We start from the raw sequence: 18192 nt of genomic DNA, 5'->3' as shown, positions 1-18192 counted from the left end.
GTGTAATTTTACCATTTTTTAATCCATTTAGGAGATTTTTGGGTCTGGCATGGACATTTTTAGTTTAGCTCATTGAATTTCTTTGAAGCTACCAAAGAAACCAAAGATGATATGTCTAGGAGCTATACTCTTGTTATAATGTAATAATCAAGAAATATTACTGCCGTTCTATGGCTGCAGCACTTGAAATGATGTTTTTTGTATGGTATTTTTCTCTGATGCATTAGAAAGGTTTCTTGTAATGTTTCACAAAAATAAAGATAAATAAATAAAACAGTTACCTTGTATTCGATTTCAGAACTGCCTCAAAAACCATGTGATACATCTGCATACTCAAAGGAGAAAACGTGACTGTAGCAAAAGCATGAGAGTGGCTGGGGATACACATCTTTGTAGGAGTCAACTCAAAAACCTCGACGTTCTGTGTCTAAAATGATAAAAAAAAATCAGAACAGCTGAGCAAAGATACCATTAAGCAACAAACATATCATTAATAGTTACAAAAATTACAATTGTTTCAAAAAAAGTAAGACACCTTGACTGTTTTGATTGCCAGGGTGAGTTCACAGGATACTTTCCCTGGATTGATCAGTCGGAATCGAGCTTTGGCTGACTGACCCACCAATACATTGTTAAAGACAAACTTGTTCTCGTCCTGTACATAAATGCCCATACTGTCCCGGTACTGCTCACACTGCAGCATGCTACTGTTCTTACAGATACGGTGCTCCTCAAAGATAGAAGCAATGTCTGTGCTTGCTATTCCTGTAAACAATTCATTTGTATAAAATTATCACTAAAATTCATTTTTATTATTTGCTGTAATGCTGTATTCCTTACAGGGTTCCCAGTCTAAGCCATTTGTCAAATTCCCTGACTTTCACTGACTAAAAAGCTTAACTTCCGTGACATTTTCCATAACCTTACATGAGTGTAATGTCAAAAAAGTGTGGCACAAAAGTGTGGAGCGACTATTGTACTTTAAATGTGTCAAGACTTGACAACTTTATTTTATAAGACTTTATTTTAAACAAAACAAAATAACTTATGCTGCTTGATGTTGTAAAAAAAATCAAACAAACAAACTATAAAAATAAGTTAAACAACAAGATAAAAAACATGGTACCAAAAAATTAAATTTTTATAAAATGTTAAACAAAAATCTAGGATGACTTAGACCAAAATATATACGAAACTCCCTGACTTTCAATGTGTGGGATAGACCTTTTAAAATTCCATGATATTTCAGAAATTCAATGACCTGTGGGAACCCTGTTCTTATAATCATTCAAAAACACAAAGCAAGTTGTTAACCCATATATGATTCGTGTGCCTAACAAGGTCCTAATAAACCTAATAATGACACACAAAATAGATTTAAACATAATATAGTAACAGATTCAGTAAAATATATTAATATATTATATATCAATATATATATAAGTTATATAAATATGTATAAGTTGCAAACCTGGCACACAAACTTCTGCTACAAGCTTGTATGGAATCCCATCTGGGTTGTCAGAGGGGTCTCTGTCAGTGATGTCTATAGCTAAACATTCCTCCCAAATACCTACAGAATCTGCTTTGCAATCCACATTAACTACTTGTTGGGCTCCAGGTGCCAGATTCCCAAAGCATGGAAACAATGTGAAAACACCACATGTCAAATTAACCTGTAAAAAAAACAACATGTATATAAATGCGTAATATATTATATGCCAGACTGTGACTGTATATGCAGAAGTATGCAGAAAGACTTTTAATTTTGCAGAAACCTGGGTCAAGTGCTATATGCAGTTACAAAATTGGCACTTTTTTCTTTAAAAATCAACAGTCTCCACTGCCTGGTTGATATATGATAAAGTGGGTATCAGATTGTACAAGAAACACTGCATTAAATTCCCTTTTCAGACACTATCTCTTTAAAATATGAACATTTATTTTACTCCAGTATTTTCAATGGTGTTTTTGCACTCGCCCGCGGGTCCTGACAGTGTGTGCATGTAAACAGCTTTTCAAGTCATTTTACGCTTGAACAACTAAAAGAATGCTGAATTCTATTTAACCGATGGTATTTAAATTGCATTAAAACATCCATGCTGTAAAAGAAAGCGTATGTAATTAGAAAAAAAGTCACAACCGTTTACTAGAAATTTATCGGTATGGAAGAAACACTAGCCATGCATATACCCTATACTGAGTCAAAACTTGTTAGTAAAGGAATATTTTTTTGTACCTGTGTTGACATTCCAGCCTCAGTCTGCATATTGAGTCGTAATTCACTGGCACTGGATGGCTTTGCACCGTAACTGTCTTTTGATGGCTTCTTACTCACCACACTTTAAAAAAAAGAGAGAGAGCCAGAATGTATATAATTTAATGATAAAAAAATTAAGTTAGAAAATGATTTTATATACACAATATGTAGAGTGTATAATATGCAAATATAAAATCCTTTGTTTAAAACAATAGCAGTACCCTCTCCTTTGTGCAGGAACTGCGGTGTTTTTACACAGCCGAATGGTAAACCGCATCTCGAAGTTGCCTTTATTCTCCACGGTGAGAGTCTGTCTTTTACGCGAGCCATAGACCATTGGGCCAAAGTTGATATTATTAGAGGGACTGATAATGTACTTAGAGAAAACTGCCTGGACTGACACTTTGATTGGAATAGTACTAATGGTCTCGCCTCCCTCCAAATTGGGCTCAATAACCTGGGAAAAACACTAAACATTAGTTTTATTGCTGATGGCAGCAGAGCTAAGATGGAAAAAAATCATGGTAACGTAGAGTACTGTATTAGAGCACTGTAAGTATTGGATTGCAAAGAATGTATTAATTTATAAAAGACCTGACAGCAAAGGATTGGGTTATCTCTGATGGACATTTCCTTGTCGTTTTGATAAACTATCTGGACAGTGGTGGGCTTATTGTTGGGGCGTAGAGAGCCCTTCCGAGGAGTGATGGAGAATATGGAGTTCAGATCCGGCATTCCTGGCTCTGTTGCATCTAATGTAAACCTATAAGGGAGAGGACACATACAGACATATTTGATGATATCTTATCACGAAAACACAAAATGTATGATTAAATATCTACATAACTTACTTAAATGCTATGTCATATTTGCCTTTGTTCTCCAGCTTAATAGACCGCTTTAATTCTTCTGATACTCTGAATGTTCCAAAGTCTAATGACCCATCCGAATCTGCAGTAAATACAAAAAAAAACATAAAATTAACAAAGGAATAGGTCATCCAAAAAAGCTAAATCATTTGCAAAAATTTATTTTAGTTAAATAATTAAGACCAGAGATGCCCAAACTAAAGCCTGTGGGTCAAAGTTGGCCCATAGTAAGTTAAGATTTGGCCCACCATCCTATCTGAAAAGACAGGGAAAATGATGGGGAGGTGGTTGGAGTCGTCATTTCGAATTTAACGTAACTTTTTGTTTCTTTGTTTTATTGCTGAGCTACAAAATAAAGCCAACTGAAATTAAATGTTTCAATTAAATGTTGTAAATGAATCAGACTTTAAATTGTAAATACAGTCACTTGACAGATAAAGGACATTACACAAGACATCTGTGAGCAAATCAAGGCAAAGACTAGTGTATTCAGTATTAAAGTGCATTGTGTTGTGACTGGATTGTTTATGTTTTGATTTACCGTATAAGTTCATTATAAAATGTTAAAAATGATACTACATTAGTTAATATTAAAACATGTTTCTAGTTATTTATACATTTCAGCAAATAAATCTAGAAATTACCATTGGCAAATTTAATGTAATATGGTTCGATATATATATTGTATATAGCCCCCTGTTGGATTTTTCCCCAATTTCTGTTTAATGGAGAGGGAAAAAAATTTCCAACACATTTCTAAACATAATAGTTTTAATAACTCAATTTTAATAACTGTTTTTTTTTTTTTTTTATCTTTGCCATGATGACAGTTCATTATATACGTTCAATATTCGACTAGATATTTTTCAAGAAACATCTATACAGCTTAAAGGGAAATGTAAAGGTTAATTTGGTTAATTAGGTTTACTAGGCAGATTAGGGTAATTAGGCAAGTTACTGTATAACAATGGTTTGGCCTGTAGACAATCGAATAAAAAAAAAAAAATTGCCTAAAGGGGCTAATAATTTTGATTTTGACAATAAAAAACTGTTTTTATTCTAGCCGAAATAAAACAAATAAGACTTTCTCCAAAAGACAAAATATTATGACATACTGTGAAAATTTCCTTGCTCTGTTAAACATAATTAGGGAAATATAAAAAAAAAGAAAGAAAAACATTCAAAGGGGGGCTAATAATTCTGACTTTAACTGTATATATATTCACTTTGGTATATTTTCGGCCCAGAGTCCTCAATCAAGTTTGGTTTTTTGCCCTTTATAAGAAAAAAGTTGTGGCATTCCAGATCAAGACACTGCAGTTCGTTTCTAACTTTGTGTTAGGCATAAGAAAAAAAACAACAACACGAGTTTGGAACAACACGAGAGACACAATTGAATAACGCAAGGATACATTTTTCATTTTAGAGTGACATATTATGGTGTGATGAACCAATAAACCATTATCAGTGGAGTACCTTCTGGAATGATTATGTCCACCGCAATATCATAGGCCTCTGCAATAATCTGAATGTTCTCTGAATGTTGAACGATGCCAAGAATGTTCTCCACATCTGACACCTGGTAAACACATACACAATAGCTAATGCATTCTAAGTGCAACACCAATAACGATTACACTGAGTTGAGGAAACACACATTTGTAAACATTGATACAGTTTCAATCACAAAAAAAAGTTTGCACTGCAGTACCTCTAAACAAATGGATCTCTTCAGTTTGATTGGGCTCTTGGCTATAAAATGCATGTGTAGGAGGAAGTCAGAATGAGGCATGATGATGCCCTGGTTCTGTGACACGCTGAATTCATCTCCAAGCAACTCCAGTCCCCTCAGTCTCCAAGCAGCTGGCATAAGGGTGTTATTGGACAAACGCAAGCTCTGGGTTTCTTTTCTGTACAAAAAGTAGACAAATGAAAGAAAACTATAAAAATGTTTAATTATACTGTAACAGCTGGTATACACATTTAAATTAAAATGTACAAACAACTACCATTTTTTTAAAGGTCCCGTGAAGTGCTTTAAAATGTACATTTTTATTTAATGTTTGACATAATCTCAGTCAAAACATGACATCGTGAAGCCCCTCCCCTAGCATTTCGTTTTATCACCGCTCTGCCAGTGAGAGTGGTTGAGCTGAAACGTATCAAATGTGAAGCATCTTGAAGGGGGCGGGGCATTACAGATACTAGAGAGCATTTAATTGTTCTTGATTTGATGAGAAACTGAAGTATAAGGTGACGTGAATAATCCATTTAGGCGGAATGACAAACTATAAGCTTTACATGTTTATATCAGTTTAATATCTCCTAAACGTGAATTGTGACACTGTTTTGGTGCGCACTACCCTATAGATATTCAAAAAATGAACAATACTGACACTAACATCTAAAAAACGTTTTAAGTTCACGTGACCTTTAACAAGTAAATAGCAGACCTGAATGGAGGAGTTTTGTCAAAATGGAGGAGCTTGCGGTCCATCTCCAATTCAGGCCTTACTCCTGTACAGGACAGGCGGAAGACAACAGCCTCTGGGTTCCCCTTGATGCAGCAAACCACACTGTCCTCTATATGTTTGGGGTTATTTGGATAAGCCCACACATTCAAAACCTGTCAGGAGAATATCAAACATCAACTAGATAGTAAAGTAGTTAAGCATAAACTCTGTTGGCTTAAGTAAGCCTTGCATCAGTCCCGCCACTCCCTATACAGTATGCAGAGTATGCAGGTTGCGTAGGGCAGTGGTTCCCAAACTGGAGGTCGCGACCCCTGCGGGGGTCGCAGAATAATTTCAAGGGGTCGCGAGAGTTATTTAAAAATTGTGTAATTTTCAGTGATTATAATAAATATTTTTCAGTATTAAAAATGAAAGCTAATATTTTCAGATTTTTTAAAAGATATCACTGATAAATTCATAAAGTATTTAGGACACATTCAGGCAGAATGCATCTTTGTACTTGGAACGCAGCGCTCAGGAACAGTTTAAAACTGTTGTCATGTCAACTTGCCGCAGTAAACAAAGCCTTCAACGCTTGCCCCGCCTTCGCGCTCTTCTTATTGGCCCACTGCTCTAAGAACTGAACACGAATGATTAGTTAAAATCAGCTGTCAATCACTCAGTCAACGCCTCCTGTCTTCAGATGACAGGAGCTACAACCGCGAAAATGTAAAGCGCTGAAGACGAGAGAATGAAAACAACACTGACAGATTTAGTTTTAGAAACACCTAAAGCTACAAATATTGGCACATCTGATTACTGATCATGTGCTGAATGTTAATCCACCAGCTATACTTATTGAAGAGAGGATAAAAGACCTCCATTGGCTTCAAGTCTGCTATGAAAATAACTAGCATTCACTGTAAAGTCTGTGGGATATCTTTTGGGATATCCGTCCGTGTATCTTTTGGTCACTCAATAATGTTATAAAAATGTCTTTTCTTGTGATAACGGGATTTCATTGAGACATATTTTCCTCACGCATGCATATTTATTTTTTTGCTTGTTAGTTTTGATTAGTGTTGATTTTCAAATGCAATAAATCTGTTTATAAAACTTGTAGTAACAGTGCGATAATTGGTGGGAGCCACTAAATTTTGGCTGGTGCGCCTACATTTTTAAAGTTAGAAGCACCAGTGTTACCAAGCAAAAATGTTAATTTCGAGCCTGTAATCTATAGTAAATATAGTTAAAATATTGTGAACAGCTTAAAAAAAGCTATTTTTATTGTTTGTATATGCTTTGGTAGTGGGGGGTCGCGAGTTCTTGACGATCTTACAATGGGGGTCGCGGGTTAAAAAGTTTGAGAACCACTGGCGTAGGGCACCAACACGGGGGGGGGCACCATCTCGGTTGCTCAAAAAAAAATTATTTAGTAATAATAACATAAAATGAGTGCAAATAAAAATATATAGATAATATGTTGATAAATTGAATTTCATTTTGTGAAGAACGCAAAAAAATCCCAAAATCATGTGGCTAATTTTTTTCAGTGTACACGCGGCCCAGCATGCACCTCGCACACCCGAATTTCTAAATTTCTACTGATTTCACATACAGCCAGAAGATCATTATGGACTGATTTCAAGGACTATAAACACAGCACACATAGACACATTGTTGCTAAGTCTTGTTTACTGTTTAGTGAGCATTGCGATGCGGTTTCCCTTGCTGTGTTTGACCCTTTGCTTTATTTGCCGCCTTTACGCTTAAGATTATCTGTATGCACCTGTTTGTTCCTGTTTCAACCTTTAATTGCAATACAATTCTCTTAAACTGCTATTTGATACTTAACTTTATTGTGCAGGCGTCCTCACATGACACCAACCTTGTTTTTGTTGTGTTTAATGATAAGTAAATGTAATGATAATGTAATGATTTAATGTGATGATTTACTTAATGATAAGTAAACCCCACACAAACTCTTCCATACCCCTCACTGCACACCATCAATATGTAGCATGCACTGCACTTTAACCAATTCGTACCTAAAAAACAATACTGCCTACAACTATGTGTACATCTATTCATTGTACATACTGCTGTCAACACTGCCAATTTTACATTGTCCTGTTTTTTTGGGACTATGCTGTTGTATGTTGTTGTATTTTGCACTGTCTGTATTTTGCACTATAGTTGTATTTGCACTGTCTGGAGCCAGCACCTAAGCTTTTCACTCATCACAGCACACGTGATGCTTATGATGTGACAATAAAAGTGATTTGATTTGATGTGTTATTTGTTAAAAAGAAATAAAATATTAGATGTATAACAGTTTTGTATTTTTTCAAGTAAATTTAACCTACATATCCTAAAAATATTTTTAAACTATATTATAGTTTAACAGTTATATTTACAGTGTTTTATGACAACAGCAATTATTTGTACTTAAGTTTTTTTTTAACAATCTTCGAAAGCTTTTTTTTTCTGTTTTAAAATTTTATGAAATGTTTAGAGATTTCATGCATAATTACATGAATTAATTTGTATAATCCCATTAATTACAGCAATATTCATTATAATCACATTAATTAATTCGTATAATTACATTAATAACCTGTACAATTACAGTAATAGTCTTTAAAATCACATTAATTTTCTGTACAATTACAATAATAAATTATATATTTACAGTAATAATTTGTAAAATGACAGTAATAATCTGTATAATTGCAGTAATAATTAGTAAAATGGCAGTAATTACCTGTATCATTACAGTTATAATCTGTAAAATGACAGTAATAACTTGTAATTATGGAGCAAGAAATTACTGTTGTTTCTTTTACAAAATTATCTACATTTTTTATTCTGACAGTTTGTTTTCCGTTTTGTCACAGTTTAAATGCAAATTATCAACAGTAAGAAACTGTTATTTAATTAATTTTGACCATAAAGTGTGTTCTGTATTTTTACAGTTTTTGCTTGTAATTCTGTGAAATGGTAACTCTTTGGATGCCCTGCTGCAAGTCATTTGACCGTTTATTACAGATTTTTTTTACAGTGTAGTTTAGTCACGACAGCTGTAGTAAAATAGTGGTAATACAAATAGTAATCAATATGCCCCTAAAAAAACATGCTTTCTACACTGTAAAAAAAAACCCTAATTTTACAGAAAATATCTCTAAATTTTTTACAGTATTTTTTTGTCATTTCAAATTAAATTAAAAACTTAGTAAAATGACAAACAATCTTTCTAAATTAACAGTTTGACTTTCAATTTAGGTACTTCATCATTAAAAACAAATTACTGACATTTTTGTTTTTTAAACAGGGAAATTACAGTTTTATTTAAACAGTATTTTTTCTGTTATTTTAAATTATATTCAAAAGTCCGTAAAAATTACAAACAATATTTGTAAATTAACAGCTTGACTGTTATTTTATGTACTATATAATTAATGACAAATTCCAGCAATTTTCCTGTTTTATACAATACAATTGCCGTATTATTTACACAGTGTTTTTTCCAGTTTTTTTGAAGTACATTTAAAATTACGTAAAATTAAAGTAATAAATTGTAATTACTTGCTCTGTAAAAAAAATAAAAAATCTTTAAAAAAAGGTCAAATGACTGCCAGCTACGACTGCCAAACAAAAACCATAAAATTACGGTAAAATTTCTTTGTTGAAATAAAGTTCAAAAAATAATAAATCTACAGATATTTTCATTAAAATGTTTACAGAAAAACACTGTTATTTTACAGACTTTTCCTGGATTATTACGATCAATTCTGTTCAATAAATAAAATAGATAAATTCCGCTCACATGCACCTGTTCCGGATTCCGCTGAATGCACACACACAGTCGGAGGATCGTTATGAACTGATTACATGGACTTTAAAAGCAGCACAGACGCACGCACCAATTGCCTAGTCTTGCTATACTATTACTGTGAACATTATGATGCGTTTCTCTTCTTTTGCCGTGCTTTGTTTGTTAATTGTTTATGTGGTTTGATGCCAGGACTGACCATTTGGCTGTTAATTGACCATGACTCTGGATTCCCTGCATACATCTGTTTGCCCCTGTGTTGACTGTTGCTTGCCTGACCATCTCTGTGTAATAAACCTGCATTTGGATCTGCACTCCTTTGTCAGCATCCCCTTCACATTACAGTTCCATTTCATTTAAGATTTGTAACTGAATTATTCCATATAAATTAAACCTCTACATGTTTGATATAAATACTATTCAATAAAATGCAACAACTGTAACTTAAAGTTGTGAAAATTTTAATCCCTTGTATCTCGTTTGTTGTTTTTTCCAGACGTTTTTGATCCAAAATAAAACTGTTAAATTACGACCATGAGCATGTCTTGACATTTTATTAAAGGTGTTTAATTGTAATGATTGAGAGATAAAATTCTTTTAAATAACATTTTTTCTCTTGAACTTTTAGTGCAGTCACTTTATTGATGGTGTTCGATCATAATAATCTAGGAAAAGTTTGTGAAATAACAGTGTTTCTCTGTAAAACTCTTAGTGTGTAACTTTTTTGAACTGATTTGATCGTAATAATCCAGGAAAAGTCTGTAAAATAACAGTGTTTTTCTGTAAACATTTTAATGAAAATATCTGTAGATTTATTATTTTTTGCACTTTATTTCAACAAAGAAATTTTACCGTAATATTATGGTTTTTGTTTGGCAGCCGTAGCTGCCAGTCATTTGACCTTTTTTTTTACGATTTTTTTTTTTACAGTGTACTGTTTTTCACTAATAAAACCATAGGGAATTTTCATCAGGGTTAGCATGTTGCTAGCATGAATTAGCATGTTGCTGGCTTCACATTCAAATAATTAATATCATATACAAGCAAATGCATCACACAAACAGTTCCAAAATTGTGTTATACCAAGAGTACAAAATATAAAAGCTCATACCTTTCGCTCATTAGTCTCCAGGGTCATATTTGGAGGGTCAAGAAGGAAAGTGGTGGCCTTGCTGTCATGTTGAAAGCAAAACTGAATCTCCGCCTCCATTTGAGAATTGTTGTGAATTACAAACTTTTCCATGTTCTCTGGATATTTTCCTTCTTTATATCTAAGTCAGGATAACATCATAATATTAATAAAGACCAAATATACACTCACATTTTTCCGCAATATCTTTAACATGAAAGATGACCATTAGTGCAAAAGGCTTAGTACTACATGCTAGCACCTGTCTCTGGTCTTTCCACACAGCAGAGGTCCAAACTCATATAGGTCTGACTGGATAACGTAAGTCTTCTGGAGTCCACTCTCAGGATGCAGAGTCTTTTTGCAGTGGGCAAACAGAATCCTATTACACACAAAAAAATCTACTAAGTACTACATGTCCAATGGCAATGATAACTACAATATATTTCCCTACTGAAATGAAACTCACTTAGGGTCTCGGTTTATCGATGGGTAAGTACAAATTCCTTTACAGTGTAGCTGATAACATCGTTTGGTCCCTAAGACCTCGAAGCTGAATGTCTGATGAAAATGCCCATGAACCGAAGAGTTAAACTTGATCCTTAGGGTAATAGCTTCATTTGGTGGTACAATCCAACGGAAATCAGTGAGTCTGCAAAAGAACACCTTTAACACATACTGTACTGTAGGTAAATGCTTCTATTTATTTGTGATTTTACAAGCATTTATATGCATAGGGAATCTCCTGTACCCTTGGTTGTATTCTGGGTTGGACTCCTCAGACTGGCCAGGGTTGGATGTGGTAGTAATTGTCATGCCCTCCTACAAGACAACATGAAAGCTACTCTTAATCATAATTTAAATGAAACAAGTATTCTTTTTTCTTATTCAAATTCATTCTTATTCCAAAATATACAGTTAGGTCCATAAATATTTGGACATCGACACAGTTCTAACATTTTTGGCTCTATACACCAACACAATCGACTTGAAATTAAACAAAGATTTGCTTTAACTGCAGACTGTCAGCTTTAATTTGAGGGTATTTACATCCAAATCAGGCGAATGGTTTAGGAATAACAACAGTTTGCATTTGTTCCTCCCACTTGTTAAGGGTCCAAAAGTAATTGGACAGAATAATAATCATAAGTCAAACTTTCACTTTTTAATACTTGGTTGCAAATCCTTTGAAGCCTTGAAGTCTGGAACACATAGATATCACCATGTTTGATTCATGGTGGTACTCTGCCAGGCCTCTACAGCAACTATCCTCAGTTTCTGCTTGTTCTTGGGGCATATTCCCTTCAGTTTTGTCTTAAGCAAGTGAATTGCAAGCTCAATCGGATTCAGGTCAGGTTTCACTTCTTTCCCTTCTTTCCATTTCTTTCCCTTCAAAAACTCTTTGGTTGCTTTTGCAGTATGCTTTGGGTCATTCTCCATCAGCACTGTGAAGCGCCATCAAATGAGTTCTGAAGCATCATTTGGCTTAATATGAGCAGAAAATATTTCTGAAACACTTCCGAATTCATCCTGCTGCTTCTGTCAGCAGTCACATCATCAATAAATACAGGAGAACCAGTTCCATTGAGCCATACATGCCCACCCATGTCACTACTACCACCACGCTTTACTGCTTAGGATCATGAGAAGTTCCTTTCCTTCTCCATACTCTACTCTTCCCATCACTCTGGTACAAGTTGATCTTGATCTCATCTGTTCATAGGATATTGTTCCAGCACTGTGAAGGATTTTTTAAAACTCTAATCTAGCCTTCCTGTTTTGAGGTTCACCAATGGTTTACATCTTGTGGTGAACCCTCTGTATCCACTCTGGTGTAGTCCTCTCTTGATTGTTGACTCTGACACACATACACCTACCTCCTGGAGAGTATTTGATCTGGCCAACTGTTGTAAAGCATTTTTTCTTCACCAAACAAAGAATTCTTCAGTTGTCCAACACAGTTGTTTTCTGTGGTTTTCCAGGTCTTTTGGTGCTACTGAGCTCACTGGTGCGTTCTTTCTTTTTAAGAATGTTCCAAACAGTTGTTCTGGCCATTCCTATTGTTTTTGATATCTCTCTGATGGGTTTGTTTTGTTTTTTCAGCCTAATGATGACTTGCTTGACTGATAGTGACAGCTCTTTAGATCTTATCTTGAGAGTTGACAGTAACAGATTCCAAATGCAAATAGCACACTTGAAATGAACTCTGGACCTTTTATCTGCTCATTGTAATTGGGATAATAAGGGAATAACACACACCTGGCCACAGAACAGTTTAAAAGCCAATTGTCTTATTAAAAGCCAATTACTTTTTGACCCTTAACAAGTGGGAAGCACATATAAAAACTGTTGTAATTCCTACAGCGTTCACCTGATTTGGATGTAAATACCCTCAAATTAAAGCTGACAGTCTGCAGTTAAAGCACATTTTGTTAGTTTCATTTCAAATTGATTGTGTTGGTGTATACAGCCAAAAATGTTAGAATTGTGTCGATGTCCAAATATTTATGGACCTAACTGTATTAAGGCCAACTCAGACTTCACCAACAGGCCAATGACAGTAGACAATTTGTTGGGTTTTGTCAGAACTGTTGCAATTGGAGAGCATTTGTTATTGTCAAATAAACTTGTCAACATAATGCAATCTGGTAATTGTCTACACTGTCTGTTGTCAGTCAGTGATGTGTGAACTGGACTTACTTTTATGTTTGTTTAATTTTTAAAGATTTTAGTACCTTGACAGTTTCTGATCTGATGTCTGCTTCTTTCTCTGACAGGTCCCCAAAAGATATGGGCTTCAAAAATGTAAAGTAGTTGCTGGAGAGCTGTGTGTTGGGTGGTCTCATCTTAGGGTAATGGACTATGGAGAATATTACGGGTGGTGGGATGGGTGGACCTTTAGGTCCTATCCCCAATTCATCCAAAATCTAAATAAAATAAAATAAATGGACGTAATATTGTGTGTATACTTGCTCTCCACAAAACATTAAAATAAAAAGAAGTTGAAGTACTTTACCTCCTCATGGGAGGGTAGTTTCATGCTTTTGATGATCTCAAATCCGCTCAGTTCTTTGTTCTCTTTCAGAGACATCCATATGTGCGGAGTGGGCTCTGGAAGCACTATCTTTTCCGAGCCCTCGACACCATCGGTTGACACTTGGGTCTGGCTAAGAGGTAGTGACTTCGTATGAGAATCAACCTTTGACTTTTCCCTCTCAGCTTTCTCCTTTTCTCGTTCCTTCTTGGTCTTCTTTGCGGAAGAAGGAGGACAATCTGTGATGTCTACAGTCTCCTGGACATCGGAGACCATTGGCTGCAATAAATGACCCTGCGTTCGGTCCCAGAACTGAAGAATGTGCTGTATTTCTGCTTGGCTCTCTTCGTATTGATGGAATCGCACATACAGCTGTCTGTCACTCTCAATGGACTATTAATAAAGAATAACAATTATAGAAAAGGCTTTTATAACAGATTTTAGCTGTTGTATAATAAGTATAATAATTGCTTCAACATAAAGTATACACTTTAACTTGATCGGAACTCATTGGAACTTTATTTTATGTACAAAAATTACCAAGCATATTGTGAAATGCACACTCAAACTAACCAGCTCTTGTTTTACATCCTCAGAGAGGTGCACAGGCTCTTCTGGTCGTGGGGTGGTATCCCAATCTTCACTGGGTGTCATTTCCTCTTCTCTTAAATTCTCCAGCTCCCACTGGATTCTCGCTTCTTGTTCTTGGTCAAGTTTGTGCTTTTCTCTAAAGTAATACACAATTTTAGAATAGAAGAACTATTGAGCATCCTTCGATTAATAATTTAGAATTAGCTTGCTGTTTAGGTTAAGCTGTCTTTAAAATACATACATATTTTCTACATATAAGCATTTGCAATTAAAGGGTCCGTATTATTGCCTAAAAAGTACAGCCCAGTGGCAGCTTTTGTACCTTTCTTTCTGACAGTGTTGGATAAAAAAAAAAAAATCTTCAACAGCATCTTTATAATGCGATACATTAAAAAGCAAAAATATTGTTATATGCAACACAGGCTCATTATGGATACATACCCCTGTATACATTTCTAAAGAGCGCAAAATACGTCCCAGGAGGTACATTTTTTGCAGTTTATGTTTTCGTGAATTCACCAGAGGAAAAACTGTCCACGCAGAGGTAGCTGGTCAGCTGGTAGCATGAAAAAGAAAGCCATCGGCAGTGTCATACCGTCCCGTAGCATTTGTTTGAAAGACGAAATGCAACCATATGTACCTCTGGCTACATAATTCATGCTCTCCAGAAATGTATACAGGGGTACGTATTCACAATGAGCCTGTGTTGGTTATATGTTAAGACTTTTACTACCTCTATTTGTCCACCATTTTAATGTTTAAAAGTTAAGAAATTAAGACATCAATATTATTGTATAGCATTGTAACTTTATCAGGACCTACTTCATAAAATGAGCTCAAGGTATCTTAAAAGTAAGCATTTTTATTTAACTAGATAGTAATTAAAGAAACGTAATACACATTAGAACCCCTTCTTGTGTACTTCTGACCCTTATCTTACATTAGAGAATTATGAACACACGAATGTGTTGTTAAATTAAAATATTTACAAACAGTACTGGCTGAAAAAAATTTTTGAAATCCCCATTCTATGAAATAACCTAAAAATAAAACATATTTGCAGTGTAGTTCATAAACAAAAATAATCTTATACTTATTTGTCAGTGATTTATTTAAAGTGTAAATCACCTGAGCTTGAAGACACTATAGCTGTTAAAGAGGTTGAGAACATAAATATGGCGACGGTTGTTGAACGCTTTCAGGACGACCTGAAGCGTGTTACTCAGTGAGCAGCAATACTGGGTCTCCAGTCCGTCAATCACAACACCACGGTGACAGTCGCTAAGCTGCATCAGGAAGACAAGGAGAACACAATCACTATGTGCTGTCTACATATGCTGTAAATGACACAAACAAGCAGCTGTACAGTATATTACATATTGGTATAGGGTATGCAATAAAATGTGTCTGGTTTTCACCTGCAGTCTCTCTGACAGGATCTCTACCAGCACATCATCAGGCAGCAGGCAGTTAAACAGCTCTTCATTCTGACTGGCACTCGCAATCACATGCCTGTGAACCTGACCATCTGTCTGGAACACAAACACATTGTTCATGTTCATTAATATATGATCCGATACATTACAGATCCATATGGTGTAGCATGTGTTTTACTATGGCAAGTTACATTTTTACTATATTAATGTGTGGAAAATCTGACATTGATAGACAGTTGTATGCATATATTAGAATTTCTGTGTTAAGCAGCATTTTTGTCTTCTCTGAAAAATAAAAAAATTAGAGCTATTGCATCAAAAAAAGATTTCTTCACTTATCTGAAGGTAAAATTGTGTATTGTTTTGTCTAAACTTTAAAAAATTTTTGCAAATAATTTTTATTTAAATTTAACTATATAATACAAAATATAAATATAATTGAAAAAATATATAGCTTAAAGGGGCTAATAATTTTGACCTTAAAATGTTTTTAAAAAAAATTAAAACTGCTTTTATTCTAGCTGAAATAAAACAAATAAGACTTTTTCCAGAAGAAAAAATATTATCAGAAATATTAATTTTCATACTGTGAAAATTGTATTGCTCTATTAAACATAATTTGAGATATATTTTAAAACGAATAATAATTCTGACTTCAACTGTATATATATATATATATATACATATATGACTTCAACTGTGCATGTATAAATATATATATATATATATAAATATATATATATATATATATATATATATATATATATATATATATATATATATATATATATATATATATATATATATATATATATATATATAGCACTTTAAGCTATTTTTTAAAAATGTTCTCTACATTAAACAGAAATTGAAAAAAAAAACAAAAAAAAAACGGGGGCTAATAATTCAGGGGGGCTAATAATTCTGACTTCAACCGTATTCATTCATTCATTTTCTTTTCGGCTTAGTCCCTTTATTAATCCGGGGTCGCCACAGCGGAATGAACCGCCAACTTATCCAGCATATGTTTTACGCAGGGGATGCCCTTCCAGCTGCAACCCATCTCTGGGAAATTCAACTGTATATGATAATTATTAAGTGTACTAATTTTACGTATAAGATTATTATTACTATTATTACGTAAGTATGTTACTGACCAAACCGTTGAATAAAACACATGTAGTTGATAATGCATTTTATTCTACAAGTGTTATATTTTCTTCATCTTAATATTATTTTTTTTAAATAATTTATTTGTAAAATACATTTTTCTTACCCTGTTGGTACATCATTTCAAATACTGTCATATGAACCTCTTAGATTACTTCCAGTATTACCTTATAATCAAATATTTATATAAAGTGCAGTGTTACTTCAAGTATTGATATTGTATTAATGTGATTTTTACTAGAAAGATACTGAGTGAATAGAATTTTACCTCTGTTACTATATGTATTGTATGTGCCAAATTGATAAGTGTGTTTACCACTGAAGCAGCCGGATTGGAGCTGTCATTCTTCTGTGAACGTCCTGTGATATTTGTTTTATTTCGGGTTGAGGCCGATGACGGGGGAACTTTTAGATCACTGATCTGGCTGCCCTCTGCTGTGTGTTTGGCAACCGCCTCCATACTGAGGATGCCAGCAGCCTGAGAAGAAGTGGCAGTAATATCCACCATTGCCTCCTGCTCTTCACTTTGAGCAAACACCACTGCAGCCTTGGCACACAGTTCTCTTGCCCTCCAGGCTGCAGAGCTGTTCCCTGATGACAAAGCCTCCTGCACCACCTCATCCACACTGAGACATGCTGCCCCATAGTGCTTCGCCAGAGTAACTGATGTCCTCGTTTTACCTGCACACAGATGTTTACATACACATCACCGGACAAAACTTGGGATTAGTAAGATTTCTTCATGTTTTTAAAAGATGATGTGCTCACCAATGCTTTATTTACTTAAAAGTAATAACTGTAAAATTGTGAAATATTTTGTTTTCTTGCAATATTTTATTTTTAACAGTATTACAAGTATTACAGTATTACCTTACAATATCGTAGAAAATTATATTTATTCCAGTGCTTTAAATCTTAATTTCAGCAGTACAGTTTGAGTCTTCTGTGTCATGTGATCCTTCAGAAAACCTTATAATATGCATTTCTGTTCTGTTATTAACAATTATTATTGGTACTCGATCCTCAATAACTATTATGTTGGAATGTTGGAAACATCTTTTTTCCTGCTTTACACATTTTCAAACTTTTTCTGATCAAAAGGAAGCTCAAAATAAGACACACAGATATATAATAAAAAGATGATTTAAAAATAATATTAAAATAAATTATCATATACATTTTTTTACACTATAAACATCTACAACTCTTGAGCAATTTAGTAGATACATTTTAATGGCACTTCTGAATGAATAATATTGCATTACACTTTCCTCTAAATTAAGAAGCAGTTTTTAAGACATAATTATAATAAATATTACTTGAGAAAAAGATCATCATATTAATTGCTGAAGGATCAGCTGACAATGATGAGTGGTGATGTTACAATTCTGCATTTTCAATTTCAGAAATAAGCAAAT

General features: G+C 34.2%; 1 protein-coding gene across 1 annotated transcript in view; it reads right to left on the bottom strand.

The window, feature by feature from the left end:
- hydin (HYDIN axonemal central pair apparatus protein) overlaps positions 1-18192 on the bottom strand; it is a 145276-nt gene that overhangs the window by 25508 nt on the left and 101576 nt on the right. Inside the window, exons 38-57 of the mRNA XM_056478776.1 lie at positions 17091-17455; positions 15587-15700; positions 15297-15454; positions 14151-14304; positions 13560-13970; positions 13279-13470; positions 11295-11365; positions 11013-11195; positions 10806-10925; positions 10526-10685; positions 5583-5755; positions 4841-5039; positions 4606-4708; positions 3112-3211; positions 2855-3023; positions 2482-2717; positions 2240-2342; positions 1472-1676; positions 536-765; positions 282-427 (exon numbers count right to left, since the gene is read on the bottom strand). Coding sequence (XP_056334751.1) covers positions 282-427; positions 536-765; positions 1472-1676; positions 2240-2342; positions 2482-2717; positions 2855-3023; positions 3112-3211; positions 4606-4708; positions 4841-5039; positions 5583-5755; positions 10526-10685; positions 10806-10925; positions 11013-11195; positions 11295-11365; positions 13279-13470; positions 13560-13970; positions 14151-14304; positions 15297-15454; positions 15587-15700; positions 17091-17455 — 3592 coding nt within the window. The remainder of the gene's footprint in view (positions 1-281; positions 428-535; positions 766-1471; positions 1677-2239; positions 2343-2481; positions 2718-2854; positions 3024-3111; positions 3212-4605; positions 4709-4840; positions 5040-5582; positions 5756-10525; positions 10686-10805; positions 10926-11012; positions 11196-11294; positions 11366-13278; positions 13471-13559; positions 13971-14150; positions 14305-15296; positions 15455-15586; positions 15701-17090; positions 17456-18192) is intronic.

The sequence above is a fragment of the Danio aesculapii genome, chromosome 18 (assembly GCF_903798145.1).
Source record: "Danio aesculapii chromosome 18, fDanAes4.1, whole genome shotgun sequence".
Taxonomy (NCBI): Eukaryota; Metazoa; Chordata; class Actinopteri; order Cypriniformes; family Danionidae; genus Danio; species Danio aesculapii.
This window is presented reverse-complemented; position numbering and strand designations above follow the sequence as displayed.